Here is a 15,080-nt window from a genome sequence, read left to right as displayed (position 1 = left end):
CATTTCTTCTGAAGTAATTTCTGTGGTCTACAGTTTTTAGTTAAAATAACACCTTTAGATATTGTTAGGACAAGGTTAATCTATTCTTTCAGTTTCTCATATAAACTCTACTTTTAACTGGAAATAATTATTCATTTTACTAAGTGCTACGAAAGTGCTAGATGGTGTATATATGGCGCTAGGTTTCTTAAAAATCTTAAAAATTACACATTTTCCATTTTACAGGCTCAGAACCTAAGCCTAAGAGAAGTTAAGTAACTTGTTGAAGACCCCATTTTCTCCTCATAGCCAGAGTAGATTGAGTTGATATAAAGTCTACCACTCACAGACCCTGTGACCTTGAGGAAGTTACTTAATCTTGTTATGCCTCAGTTTCCTCATTTGTGAAATGGGGGCAATGATAATATCTACCTCATAGCAGCAGCATTACAGAATTCTATCCAACCACAATGAACCAAACAGAAAAGCAACTATTCTTGTCCTTTGAAAGTTCTGACTAGAGTAGACACAAAGATGAAAACCCTGAGAATGCATTTGCATGAATGCCGTAGCCCTGCCCACAAACACCTCCAATCTGCATCTGTGTGTGTTCCCATGATGTCACAAGCACAAGAGACAGGAGGGACAAGGCCTGACCGATTTCCTTCCAGCCTTTGTTCCAGTCACTGATGAGAAGGAGTGAATGCATCCATGATTAATCCTGCCTTTGACTTTAGCTTGTGTGACCTTTCATGGGCCTCAGGTTTTTATTACTCTATATTTGATTGATTTTGATTAATAATGTCTCACTTGATAAATAAATACTATAAAATATACGACTCCATAATTAACACAAAAATATATTATTATACATTATATAGCATGTATTATATAACATATATTATAACACACTATGTTATAGATTATGACATATATAACATTCACATTTATTGAGCTGTAGACATTGGTTTTTAGCTGTTGGGCATCCAATCTTTCATGCTCACTCCTCTCTCTTGAGTTTTTGATCTGCCCTTTGAGGGGAGGCCCTATTGTATGTGGTTTTGAATACCAGACAACATACATAACGTAAACCTCTTGTGTCTCATGAGATTTTCAACAATTCATTTTCCTTCAGTGTCCTTACACTTTCATCTGGGCATCGATATTAAGTTTTTTTCTCAAATTGTCTAAAATTCAGATGCCACTGAACTGAGTCAAACTTCTGAGTCTTAAGGGTAGTCCATTCATGTTGCTTTCATCATAGTTATCACAGTGGAATCTGTTTAAAATGACATCACTGACTCAATCACATGGCTGGGACCATGTGGAGCCCAGCTTCAGCCCTGTGATCAATGGAGGCAGAGGAGTCGTATCTTAGCTCTGTGTGTTGATGTATCTCCAGGGGCCCCTCTGCACCTGAGCAAAGGTATATCCATAGTTGGATGGGTGAGGAGTGATGGGCGCTACCGTAAAGCACGCGCAGTGGGACAGCCTCAGGTGAAGGGGACGGGGAGCAGCAGGAGCTCTTTTCCATGAGTTCAGCGTTGGCTTCACCAGAAATGTGATGTGACCATAAAAATTAGGGGATTTTAGTCGCTCAACAAAATCACCAACCCAATTTTTAAAACCACATTCTCAGATTACTATCGATGATTATTATCTGAAATATATGTATATATATACACACACACTCTAGTCTGCAATTATATAAAATACTAGGGGCCCATTGCAGGAAGATTCCTGCAAGAATAGGGCTTCTGCGGGGCGGGTGGGGGCCAGCCCCGCCCCGCCCTGCCCCACCCTCGGCCACGGCCACGCGTGCCACAGCCACCATTGCACGCCCTGCCAGCCACCATCACCACCGCTGAGGCTGCCACGGCCGCGTGCACCGCAGCAGCTGCCACCGCTGCGGCTGCTGCGGCCCCGCGCACAGCAGCCACCGCACACACCGCCCACCCTGGCCCGCCCACCACTGCCTTCGCCACCCGCCCTGCCTGCACAGCTGCCTGGCTTTCTTCTTTCTTCAGTCTTCACTCCTCCCTCCCTCAGCGTATGCAAATTAACCGCCATCTTTGTTGGGTTAATTTGCATACTCGCAGTGATTGGCTGTGGGTGTGGCGAAGGTACGGTCAATTAGCATTTAACTCTTTTATTAGAGTAGATATATACATGGTATTCTAATATAGACTATCATAATCTACTGACATGCATAGAGGTCTTACTTGTGACGGTGTAGCTTTCTCCGATGCCTGAATAGATTCGCATCCCGTCCATATACAAAGAGTACTGAGTGATGATACCATTCACTTTTTTGGGTTGATTCCAGGAGAGGAACAAAGAATTGGGAAGGGATATGGCTACTGGTGCCTGAACCTCTTCTGGGGCTGTGGGGAGAAAAAAAGATTTACAGAGTCTAAGTTTAATTTTTCATTCAAACTTTTCAGACCCAGACCAATACGTCATGGAATAAACCCGAAATCCCACGCATGGAAATGGTCCTGATCTGTGGGCAGCTTGTCTATAACTGCTTTAGGAAGAGAACTAAATAACTGTCCTGTATTCGTGAGAATTTGCATCAATGATGGATGGGAAGTACTCTCACGGTTCACTTGACTGACGTGTTACTTTGTCAAAGGTATTATTGGCCCATAATCTCTACTTGGGGGCCGTGTGATTAAAGCAAATTAGACAGATAAGTCCCTGCCTTCCAGGAGCTTTTGATCTAAGCTGAGCTACGCTGGTCCGAGTGGTTTGTGAGAGATAGAAGAAGTATATGTGTAACCACAGAAAAAGACAGAAAGTGCAGAAGCAATTTAATTAGTTCTGTATGAAAACTACATTGTGTGCAAATCTTTTTTTTTTTTTTAAATGGGGTTTGTTGGTTTTCTGTAATGGTCAGTGAACTAGAGTCACAGGAACTAAAAGCTTTTAAAAGTTTATCCTACACATACCTATTGCTTGGTAAATTGGCAATAAAGTTATTTTTTATTTACTGACTTGAGAGAGGGGGGGAGAGGGAGAGAAGGAGAAAGAGAGAAGTTTGTTCCACTCATCTACTTATTCATTGGTTAGTTCTTGTACGTGCCCTGACTATGGATAGAACCCGCAACCTTGGCGTATCGGGAGCTCACTGTAACCAACTGAGCTATCTGGCCAGGGTGGCAGTACACTTAAAGAAAAAACTAGAGATCAGGAATTCCTTAAATACTGCAAGAGAAGTAAATGATGAACTGGATGAGCAGAAATCTCTCTGGCATGTGGCTGCCAGGTAAGATTTGAAGGGAACCAGGAGAACCTGGACAGAGGACGCAGTGGACGTGGAGAAATCAACGAGAGAGAGAAGACAATCTGCCCCACACGGAGGCAGTGGCTATATGTGAGAGGATGACCGTGTGCCCAATGGAAGTGATGGCACATTGAGAAACGTTGCTATTCTCAGTGGACCAGAGAGAACATCGAGAAAATGCGGAAGATGGTTCCTGCTGGCTAGTCCAGGTAAGGGGTTTGGGTTAGGTCAGGTGTACAGCACGAAGAATTAAAGGGTGACAAGAAGGATTTCACCAAGTCCTTTATTCTGTCAGGGTGCCAGCGTATGGGCACGGTCCTTAGGTTACAAGCCTCCTGTGTAAGAGGCACCTGCTACACAATTGAGAAGAATGCCCGGGCCCTAGCCAGTGTGGCTCAATGAACAGAGCGCCTGCCTATGGACTGAAGAGTTCCAGGTTGAAATCCGGTCAAGGGCATGTACCTCGGTTGCAGGCTTGATCGCCAGCCCTGGGTCGGGGCGCATGCAGGAGGCAACCAATCCATGTGCCTCTGTCACATTGATGTTTCTCTCTCTGTGTCTCTCTCCCCATTCCTTCCAATCTCTCTAAAAAAAAAAAAAAATCAATGGGAAAATATCCTTGCGTGAGGATTAACAACAACAAAAGAAAAGAAGGCCTGGAAGAAGAGTGAGGAAGGGGGTGGATGGATACTGGAAAAGAGACAGACGGACTCTTTCCCCCTGAAGATCAAGCTTTGAAGGCTCCCAAGTAACGTTATAAGCAGACAGTGAAAGAAACACGCCCTCCCCGTCACCTGGGAGAGAGAAAGGGGAAGTAATAGGGGCTCCGACGTGCTGAGAGCGGTTACTCCCTGAAGTGATGCGTTCTGATGTCTGAGCAAAGCTTTCCCTTCGGAGCGCTAAAACATCTCCTTTCTCACTGCCTTCTTCACTTGTGCTTTCTGAAACAGTCATGTATGGCAACAGTGTGCAGGTTCTGAGCAAACAGAAGCGAGACCGAGGTCGAAGGAATGGAGCAGAGATTAGGGATGCCTCCACAGGCGTTAGGGGTTCCATCGCAGGCAAACGATTGTTGCCAGGGCTGGTGTTGAGCAGTTAAGAGAGACCGTGGAAATCAACCCTTTGGTTCTCAATTTCATCCGGAGCCATACAATCAATTCTTTTTAGTCAGACTGTCTCTAGATTTACTTCTGAGCCATAGTAAAATGAGGAAGCTTTCATTAATCTTTCAGATGCTTCATATTAATGACAAGGCTCTTGCATGAACAATGTAACAGCAATTAAAAAGCCCATTAATCTGCATTACAGCTATTAAAGATGCATGTCATTAAAGGGTATGGAGTTTGATTCATTTTCACACCACCCCCCAAAAATGGAGCAATTATGGCCTGGCAATGCACTTTGTCATCAAATTAGGTTGGGGTTTTCCAGCAAATGGCCTTGCAGCATTTAGCTCTTCTCCTATTTTATTATTCATGACTGAAATGTGGAAGTCAAGACCTTTGAAATTACTTTACCTTCTTGTGGAGTAGAGATGTTCAGTGCACGCGAGCTCTCGGTGCAGCCGGCCAGAGTGCAAGCAGCGAGGGTCACCACATAGTTCCTGAAGGGGAGCAAGCCTGTCAGCACGCCTGCAATAAAAGGGGGAAAGAGGTTCGCATGTTTACTGTAAGCTGCTCTAAGGAATATTATTGGTGTGTGTGTGTGTGTGTGCGCGCGCGCGTGTGTGTGCGTGTGTGTGTGTGTGTGTGTGTGTGTGTGTGTGTGTGAGAGAGAGAGAGAGGTGGGGACACAGACATCAAGAGATAACAAACAAAAACATATGCCTCTCTCATTCATCTTCCTGCCCGTGTGCTCACTGCAGAATGGAATGACTAGTGGGAAAAAAAAAAGTGAGACCAACTTATTGTTCAGACAGCTCTAAATTGTATTTAATGTGGCCTGAGATACTTCCCCTGGAAAATGGGGGTGCCTTATAGAGTTCGGCAAGCAGAGCCAGCGTATTCAATAGTTGAGAGGTATATGCTACCCTATTCCAGGAGCCCGGACCTCCCAAGGAAGCAAAACTCTGTCATTTCCTTCCACCTAGCATTTTTCAATCATATTTCACTAGAATCCTTTGTATACACCAGTATCTTACCACACTTTAGGAAATGATACTCCCAAGAGTGGCTTCACTGTCTCAATGGCAAGATAACACATCTCCAAACTCTTAGTTCGTGCTGTAACTACCATCCTGGAGAGGTTAGTTTCCTTTGTTCATGACTTACTCTAGTGGCAATGGGGGCTGGACCAGGATGGATTCAAGTTGCCGCTTTAATGTAAGTTCTGCAATTGCCGGAGAAAGAGAACACGGACATTCTCTCCAAGACTGAGGAAGGTAGCTCTTCTTGGATATGTGCCTAGAGATCGTTGAGCGATTGACCTGCTGGCCTTGCTTTAAGCGCCAGAATCATGCTCACATTATATACTCTCCAGGAAGAAGAGTAGCACTACCATGGTAATGTATCATCATCAAAAAGCATTTATCAATCTTTCTTCTCCATACCCCTGGGAAGGGTGCCTTGGAATATTGGAATATAACTGATCTCCAGGAGGTTCCTATTATTATCCTTTTTTAATCCTCTCACAAGGACATTTTTTTCCACTGCTTTTCTGAGAGTGGAAGGTCGGGAGGGAAGAGGAAGAGGGAGAGGGAGAGGGAGAGAGCGAAACATTGATATGAGAGAGACATATCAATTGGTTGCCTCCTGCACGTCCCTGAACAGGGGCTGGGGATCAAACTTGCACCCAAGTATGTGCCCTTGACCGGGAATTGAACCTGTGACCCTTTGGTCTGAGGTCCGAGGCTCTAACCACTAACCCAAACCAGCCAGGGTTCTAGGAGGTTTCTAATCTAAGAAAATATTAGCGCTAGAAGGAAATAACAGCAACAGAAAGATAAATAACAGTAATACATAGATTAACGGCAACAGAAAGATACATAGAATAACAGCAACAGAAAGATAAATAACAGTAATACATAGATTAATACATGAAACCGAATGCCTGCATATACTCAAGGGAACAAGGCATTTATAAGACCTGACTTCCCAAATCAAGATGATAGGAGATCTACACTTAAGACAAAGAGAAAAAAGAGATAGTCATGGAAAAGTGTATTTCAGTGGATATTAAAAAATAATGAAAATATATAGCGTGACATACTTATAAAGGCATCCTAGACAGAAAAACGCGGCATCATTCTGTGTGCACAGAAGACCCAGGAGGAGAACGTGGGGAAGTCTCCCTTTGTGACCCTTGGGGCGTTCACAACAAAGAAGAACGCCCTGACCGTGAGAAGTTCCAAGACTGGCTCGGACGTAAACCTCTTTCTTGGGGACACATCACAGAGCAGACTCTTCCCTTTGAACCTGAGACAGTCTCTACCTCCAGGCAGGCCGCACGAACCCTCCGATGCCCTGCCAGTCACAGAACTCCGTGACATGAGAAAATGGTCCCCGCTATGTCAGGAAAACCGCCAGTCCCTTTTGATAATGGAAGAGGGCGAGTTGGAAAAACGCTTATAAGCAAAAAGTAGGCATTATTGATGTCTTAAAAGTGTTAGCATCCCATGGAACACAGCCATGTTGGGTGTCCCGATGAAAATCACTGGCACCGGCAGCCCCACAACTCTCAGGGCGAAGCGATAATGCACTCTGCATTAATGCTCAGCATTGAGAATCCCGCCTGCCACCGAGGGAGCTGGAAGGAAACTTAAGTCTATTCCCTCTGACACGCAGGCCGGGGGGTGCAGAAAGCCCGGCTGAGAGAGGGGGCAGGGACTGGCCTTAAGGGGAGGAAGTTTGAGAGCCCAGCTCAGTGGCACCACACCCGTGTTCTGAGGACTTCCATCCACTCCATGTTTGGCCAAAAAATGAAGACTTCTCACCTTACTTTCCTCACTAGAAGAGGAAGCCTCTCCCTTCCCGATTCTCCAGGGACCCAGCAAAGGACCAGGCACTGTTTCTTTTGAGCTGTAAGATTATTATTTCCAGCCTGGACGGCGTGGCTCAGTGGGTGAGCACTGACCTATGAACCAGGAGGTCAGGGTTGGATTCCCAGGTCAGGGCACATGCCCGGGTTGTGGGCTCGATCCCCAGTGTGGGGCATGCAGGAGGCAGCTGATCCATGATTCTCTCTCATCATTGATGTTTCTCTCTTTCTCTCCCTCTCCCTCCCTTTCTGAAATCAATAAAAAACATTTTTTGAAAGATTATTTCCTTTCCTTTGCTCTCACCTCAAGTTTCAAAGGAGCTGAAGGAGAATATGAATAACTGGAGGCCGCTGGACGGCCTGGGAAAGTGACAGAGGAGCTGAAGGAGCTGTGGGGGCTTTGGTGCCTGACTGTGTGCGTGAGGCGGGGGTGTAGGGAGCAGGAAGACAACATAGGAGCCAGCCTGGACGTGGAGATGTTATCATGAACTCCTCCGACTCAACGAAGACAAGTTTAAATGCTCTGGAGACTCAGCATGAGACACACAGCAAAATGCCACCTTTTTAAAAAAAGCCAAAGGCATTGGGACAAGAAGCAGGGTCTCTGTGTCTATTTACACCCTCCAGAGCCCGCTCCACCTCCCGCACTCTCCCAGCCCACCCCCAGCTGCCAACCTGGGCGTTTGGCCGGCATCCACCCTAATCTGTTCTCCTTCATTATGCTAATCTGTGGGCGGAAAGATTCCTGTCATCTTCGAATGGCTTGTGTGGCAACGGTAAACACCTTGGCCTGTCTGTAATTGGACAGGTGTCTGCGTTGATGTCACCCAGCTTTTAATTCAATTAGAGAGCTGGCTGCTCTGTTCTCCTTACCCGCTCATTTTGCCTCGCACCTTTAGTCTGGCCGGGAGAGCCGCACGTGGCCAGCGCCTACCCCGGGGCCAGGGTCTGGGGCAGACTCGCAAAGATCGGGGCCTTATTTCAAATGGACTCCAACAAGCCAGGAGTATGTTCATGTCCTCAGAGGCATCTGCAATAATTTGGAGGCTTTGTGTTTGTTTCTCTCTCTCTCTCTCTCCCCTCCCTCCCTGCCCCTTCCCTTTACCCCTCCATGCCTGTAAGTTTTATATTCTCTAAACACTGTCTTCTACCCACTGGCCAGTGGTAATTAGGAGCAATCGCAGCAAACAGAAGAGCTGTTTCTGGCTGCCTCTCCCCAGGGCCCCGCTCCATCTCCAGAGGACCCATCAGAATACAACGCTCCTCGTATTTGCTGGCATTTCACATTTGAATCAGGAAGGTGAGGTGAGCATTTATTAAGAGGGCCAGCTGGTGGAGGGCACCCCCCCAGCGGAGCGGCCGCTGCCACCCGGAGACAGAAGGCGAGAGCCCACTTTTGGAAAGACACCCAGCCGGGGGGAGGGGAGCGGAAGAGCGGGAGCGGGCAGATTCTAATTTCTAAGAACACATCTCCAAGTAAGTTGGGAGCTGCACACCCCTCCAGGGTGTGGATTAAAGAGTAAATCAATCCAGAGTGCCACGCTTCCTGCCCACTTAAAGGAAGCTCGGGAAATAAATTAAAGTTCTAACACAGACATTTTGACACAGTGACCCCATGAAACTGAATAATGACATTTGTTAAATATGGATGAAAATTTAACGGTCTGACGGAGATGGGGAAACACCCAGGTTGCTTCTCCGCCGGTTCTTAGTGGCCCAGGAAGCTGGCATCTGCTCACTGTTTCGTTTTTTCCCCTTGTGTTTTGGGTACTGTTTTAAAGTGAAAATTAGGATCCCTAATATTTAGAAAACGAAAGTCAATTGTCATTTTAACCAAAAGTAGAACACACAAAAGTACTCTGCCCTAACTTAAGGCAATTCTTTAGAAACTCAAAAAACATGTTTTTTTACATTTCATTTACTTCAAATGGACTTTCTGACCTTTAAGTAGTCTAGTAAGGAGTGAAGCAAATCATGTACCTTGGATCAAAGACTGAACAGATTTTGTTGCTTACAAATAGGAAAAAAATTGCCTTCTTCTGTTTTCTTTGTATAATATAGGGTCCAACCCAGCTTAAAGAATGGTTCAAACAGTGATTTTTATTGACCTCAAAGCATTATCCAGTTAAGATTCTCTTAGCGGGCTGACATCTAACCTCAGATTTGTAATCGGTGCCTTTGTGGTAGGAACTGCAGTCTCTGTCATTGTCATTCTAATTCTGCAATAGGTTTGAGGCACCCACTCATGTTAACTCTTTTTTTTTTTAAATATATTTTATTGATTTTTCACAGAGGGGAAGAGAGAGGGACAGAGAGTTAGAAACATCGATGATAGAGAAACATCGATCAGCTGCCTCCTGCACAACCCCCACTGGGGATGTGCCCGCAACCAAGGTACATGCCCTTGACCGGAATCGAACCCGGGACCTTTCAGTCCGCAGGCCGACGCTCTATCCACTGAGCCAAACCGGTCTCGGCTCATGTTAACTCTTTATCTAACTTAAAGGGCGGACACTGAAGTCATGAGAACTCTCCAAGGAAAGACAAAACTCCTTGAACGGGGAGGCAGACAAGGAGACAGAGGAAAGGAAAGAAACCGAGTCATCCTTATTACTTGGGCCCTAGATCTCTGCCCGAAGGGGATGCTGATTGATGGGGTGAGTGTGAACTAGGTCCCTCAAGTCCAGCAGCAGAGCTGAGAGGAGAACCTGTCTCCTGACTCCAAGGTCACCGTCTTGCCACTGACCTAAGACCCAGCTCTACGAGAAGAAAAAGACCGGTGCAAGAAGCATTACTAAAAATAAATAGCATGCTTTTTTGGGCACATATTTCACTTAAAATCCACCTTAAAATTGTGCTAAAAGATCCAAGTTTATTGCTGAGACCTACGATGTACAAACAGAAAGGTACATGCTTATACCCCAAATGAGCAAGCATGTACGCCTATAATATTTCCTTATTAAACAACTGATTCATAAGAAATGCTCTTTGTATCAGTGTATGTGTGTTGTTGTTTACTATAACATTAGGCTTTTATATATTACTAGTGGCCTGGTGCACGAAATTCATGCACGGCACGGGGGGCAGGGATGTCTCTCAGCCCGGCCTGCACCCTATCCAATCTGGGACCCCTCGGGGTATGTCCAACTGCCGGTTTAGGCCTGATCCCTCTTGCAATCTGAGACTGCTGGCTCCTAACCACTCACCTGCCTGCCTGCCTGATCACCCCTAACCACTCTGCCTGTAGGCCTGCTTGCCCCCAACGGCCCCCCCCCTGCCAGCCTGCTTGCCCCCAACTGCCCGCCCTCCCTTTTCCACCCCCTGCCAGCCTGATCACCTCCAACTGCCCTCCCCTCCTGGCCTGATCACTCCTAACAACCTCTGCCTCGGCCCCGTCACCATGGCTTTGTCTGAAAGGACGGTGGAAGGTCTCCCGGTCTATTTAGCATATTACCCTTTATTAGTATAGATGTATATAACATTTTTAACTTGTTCCAAATACAATATAAATATAAAAAGGTCATGAAAATTAGAAAACAGAAAATTTGGAGTCACTGCCCACCACCCCCCCGCCTTTTTTTTTTTGGTTAATACTCACTGGAGGGTATTTTTCCCATTGATTTTTAGAGAGAATGAAAGGGAGGGAGGGAGAGAGAAACATCAATGTGAGAGAGACACATCAATTGGTTGTCTCCTGCACTCACCCCAAATGGGACTTGGGTTTGAACTTGCAACCAAGGTTTGTGTCCTTGACTGGGAATCGAACCCGGGACCCTTCGTGCATGGGCTGATGATCTAACTACTGAGCAACATGGCCTGAGCTGTTCCTTTTTTTAAATAAAATCTGATCCTTGAAGTATTTATTTCAAATACTATAGACATGTCTAGTTGAAGATCGCTATACAGCAAGATTTATGTATTACCATCATTTTTGGTACAACGTGTCATCAAAAAGAAATCTACATCCTTCTCTGCAAATTGTTACAGCATAGAATAAAACATATAACCTGCAAAAAGCTCTATCTGAAGATTTTACAGTGTACAAGAAGCTCAGGCTCATTATGTATTCGGGAGACTTCTACAAAGCTATTAACTCATCAACACTGCATTACCTAATGAGATTCTTCCACATTAGCTAAGCAGACCATTACATCATCTCTATTTTTACTATTTATGTCACAGGCCATATTTTTGTTCCTGTGAATTTTCTCAGGCCAATTTCTTTCAAAATTTACATTGAAAGAGTTTGTAATAAACTACAAATATGTAATTTTAATTTATGAAGTACTATGGAAATGGCAGACTCTCGAAATTCATTTTTTTAATATACTATTATCAAAATGAATTCTTGAAATTTACTTCTGATGCTTGCCAATTGTGGCAGCGACCACTAAGTACCCTCTTTTATAAACTCTCCTCTTCCTGCTCACAAGAGAATACGTATTTTTTAAAGCTGGGGAGATGGCCCCTTTAAGTAAGTGCATTTCTCACCATGTCCTGCAGCGAGGCACAGCCACGTGACTTTGTTCTGACCACAGAATGTAACCAGAGGTGAAGGAACCACTTCTGAGATGTCTTCAATGTAAATGTGCGTGTCTTTCTCCAACCATTCCTTCTTTCCGCTGCGTGGAACCCAGGCTGGACGGCCGAGCTCGAGCAGCGGTCTGGGACCGGGAGGCAGCAGCCCTGTCCCCGCGGATGTCATGCCGAAAGGATGACATGCATGTGCCCCTGGCGCTGTGAACAGTCCACCTGACACTGACTAACGGAACGTCCGTTACCAGGAGAGAAAAGCTTAATCTTGCTTATTAAGTCACTGTTATTTAGGGGTTCTCTGTCTCTCAGGTGAAATTAACTAAAAATGAAAAACTCATCTATTCTATTTTTTCCCACAGAAAATTTTTAATCTTTTACATAATGTTATACTTAGCGAGAGTTCTTGGACTATATTTTAGTGATATAAAAGCAGTTTGTTTATTATGTGTGTTTTACCACAATAAAAAAAGAAATAGCAGCAGCAACAACAAAAAGATTGCAAAGGCAGGATCCAGCACTAGGCTGAAACATAGTATATAATGCTTTTGTTTTTAATAAATGAATATTTTTTTACTCTGTGTAATTATCATTGCAGCAACACTGGCTTCCATTGGTTTTAATTACAAATATACTGAGGTTCAGTTCCCTGATGACATATAAGTTTTAAAACTAATATTTAGATTCTATTCAGCTTATCAACATTTTTTTCCTTCGGGAATATACATATTGTATTAGAAATATATATGTAAGTTGTGATTGCTCTGTATATTATTTCATAAAATTAAAGAACTACAGTCCAACTAGGGTGTGGCTCAGCTGTTGAGTGTCAAACTATGAATCAGGAAGTCATGGTTCAATTCCAGTCAAGGGCATATTCCTGGGTGTGGGCTAGATCCCTGGTAGGGGGAGTACAGGGGGCAGCCAATCAATGATTCGCTCTCATCATTGATGTTATTCTCTCTCTCCCTCTCCCTTCCTCTCTGAAATCAATAAAAATAAAAAAGAATTAAAGAACTACAGCGTTGCTGAGACTTTAGTAAGAAACCATAACCCAATACTCAATGCAGCAGGATAAAACAATGCCAACATTACTTTAACTATAGGGTTAGCGACAGAAAGATGCATTTGTTCATTCAATAAAAGTGTATTGATGAGCTATCTCGAGCAAGAAAATGGACAAGACTTAAAGTAAATGTAAAACTTACTTGCCTTCCAGGAGCTTACTGTCTAATAAGGAACTAACTCAGATGCACAGAGTGGCCATAAGCAGACTTAACAACTGTGGAGTAGGAATTCTCAGTTGAACAAAAAAACAACAATGTACCTGGCATCAAAGCTTGTATTACAGCCATCTCTCTGCAGGCTTCTCAAGTAAATATAACCACAGTACATTCACATAACTTGTATATAACATATATGTATACATATACTACACATATGTATACATACATATAACGAGCAGGGTCTTACTTATTGATGGACTAATCACTGAGGTTAAGTTCCCAAGTCAGGCATAAGGCAAAAATCACTTATAAAGGGCATTTTTCATTTCCTATATAAATAGTGAGCTCTGTGCCTTGCTACTGGGAATCACGGTGGAGGGGGAGGGAGGGCTGGCCTTATTAGAAAGGCAGACTCTTAAGCCACATCCCCAGTCCCGGTATCAGAATCTGCAGTTGACAAGAACCCAAATAACTCTCCCCTCCTTCCAGAAGAACTATCCATAACAGCAGAGGCCCTACTGACACTGCCTCGGTCTCCATCGTCTTAGCATGCTCTGCTCACAGAGCTAATGCTAGGAACCAGGGGCAGGAACCAATGAAGCAGGACCATCAGCCCAGCGGGGACAGGAGCCCTCTCGGCTGGCTGTTGCTCCCTCCCCAGCGGTTTGTAGCATGTGGTCCTTGGACCTTCTGCAGGAGAACACTTGGTAAAAGGCACATTTCTAATCCTCGCCCAAGTATGCAGAATCTCCTGTGTGGAACCCAAGAATCTGCATTTTGAAGCAATCCAGGAATCTCCTTATGGCCAAGAGAGCTGGGAATTATACTACTAGCTGTGCAAGAGAGAGAAAAGTGAGAGACACATTTTCAGTACGTTACCCACTTGCTTCAGGTAGACTAGCCTCCACTGCAAATGAAGACTGAGCCAGTTGTCAAAGCAAAAGCTGTCTTAATAATAAATTAAAATGTCTTTTATTTCTACATACATTTAGATTTACTAGTATCTGGGTTATCTGATATTCTTCTTCTTCTATGAAACTACAGTGAATAATAAATATTATTATATATTATTCTATTTGAGGAAAAAATGTAACTCCTAGACTTTAGCTTAATGTAATGAGAAAATATCTTCTATATACCAATTATATCCTTAGCACTACAAATTATGTTGATAATTAAACACTTTCAGAAAAAAAGAAAAAGAAATAATTATAGTCAGGGGAGGGTGCGTGGGTGGGAAGAGATCAACCAAAGGACTTGTATGCATATATGCATAACCCATGGGCACAGACAATGGGGTGGTGAAGGCCTAGGGAGGGAGGTGGGGTTGGGCTAGAAGGGGTCAATGGGTGAAAAAAGGAAACATATGTAATACTTTCAACAATAACGATTAAAATAATAAAAATTAAAAAAATGAAAGAAAAGGAAATAACTGTGTCCATGCACATTGTTGAACCCACTCATTCTTCACATCATCTCAAACCCAACTGAGCAGTCCCTTTCTGAGCAGCCCGGTTTGCAGGGAAACACCAGGGCTGTCTCCCACGCACAGCTTCCCGTGTTAACAGGGCTTCAGGGAGCATCATGGAGCTGCGCTGTTAATCGGAGCCCTTTGTGAGAAGTCTGAGGATACACAGGCGTGGCAACTGCAGGGCTTTCTACCCTGGGGCAACAGCGAGGAAATGAACTTCAAGCGCGCCCGGCTCTGAACCCTGGCCTTGGGAGGGCAGAGAAGCTGCCCCCCCGTGGCCCACAGGGGCCCATTTGCTCTTGAGTGGGGCTGTTAACCCTTGGACTCTCCATGCTTCTGGGATTTATCTCATTTAATCCTCCCGTAGCCCAATTCATTAGTGGTAAATATTCCGTCTCACTCTTCCAGTTCCCTTCGCTAATATTCATGCCCCCCCTCCCCCCGCCAAACTCCGTTTGTCTTCTGCATTTTGTAAGCCTGACCATCATTTCCCATTTCTTTTCAATAAACCACTTCACTTAATTTGGGTCTATTTATAGAACTAATATTTTCCTTTGCTGATTTTAGGTAGCTACTTTTAATCTTTTATCATTTTTCTATAGATGGTTAA

General features: G+C 44.4%; 1 protein-coding gene across 1 annotated transcript in view; it reads right to left on the bottom strand.

Moving 5' to 3' along the window:
* The window catches only part of USH2A (usherin), a 407,070-nt gene that overhangs the window by 227,222 nt on the left and 164,768 nt on the right, over positions 1 to 15,080 (bottom strand). Inside the window, exons 30-31 of the mRNA XM_054712927.1 lie at positions 4,783 to 4,896; positions 2,202 to 2,363 (exon numbers count right to left, since the gene is read on the bottom strand). Coding sequence (XP_054568902.1) covers positions 2,202 to 2,363; positions 4,783 to 4,896 — 276 coding nt within the window. The remainder of the gene's footprint in view (positions 1 to 2,201; positions 2,364 to 4,782; positions 4,897 to 15,080) is intronic.

This window comes from Eptesicus fuscus, chromosome 24 (assembly GCF_027574615.1).
Source record: "Eptesicus fuscus isolate TK198812 chromosome 24, DD_ASM_mEF_20220401, whole genome shotgun sequence".
Lineage (NCBI taxonomy): Eukaryota > Metazoa > Chordata > Mammalia > Chiroptera > Vespertilionidae > Eptesicus > Eptesicus fuscus.
This window is presented reverse-complemented; position numbering and strand designations above follow the sequence as displayed.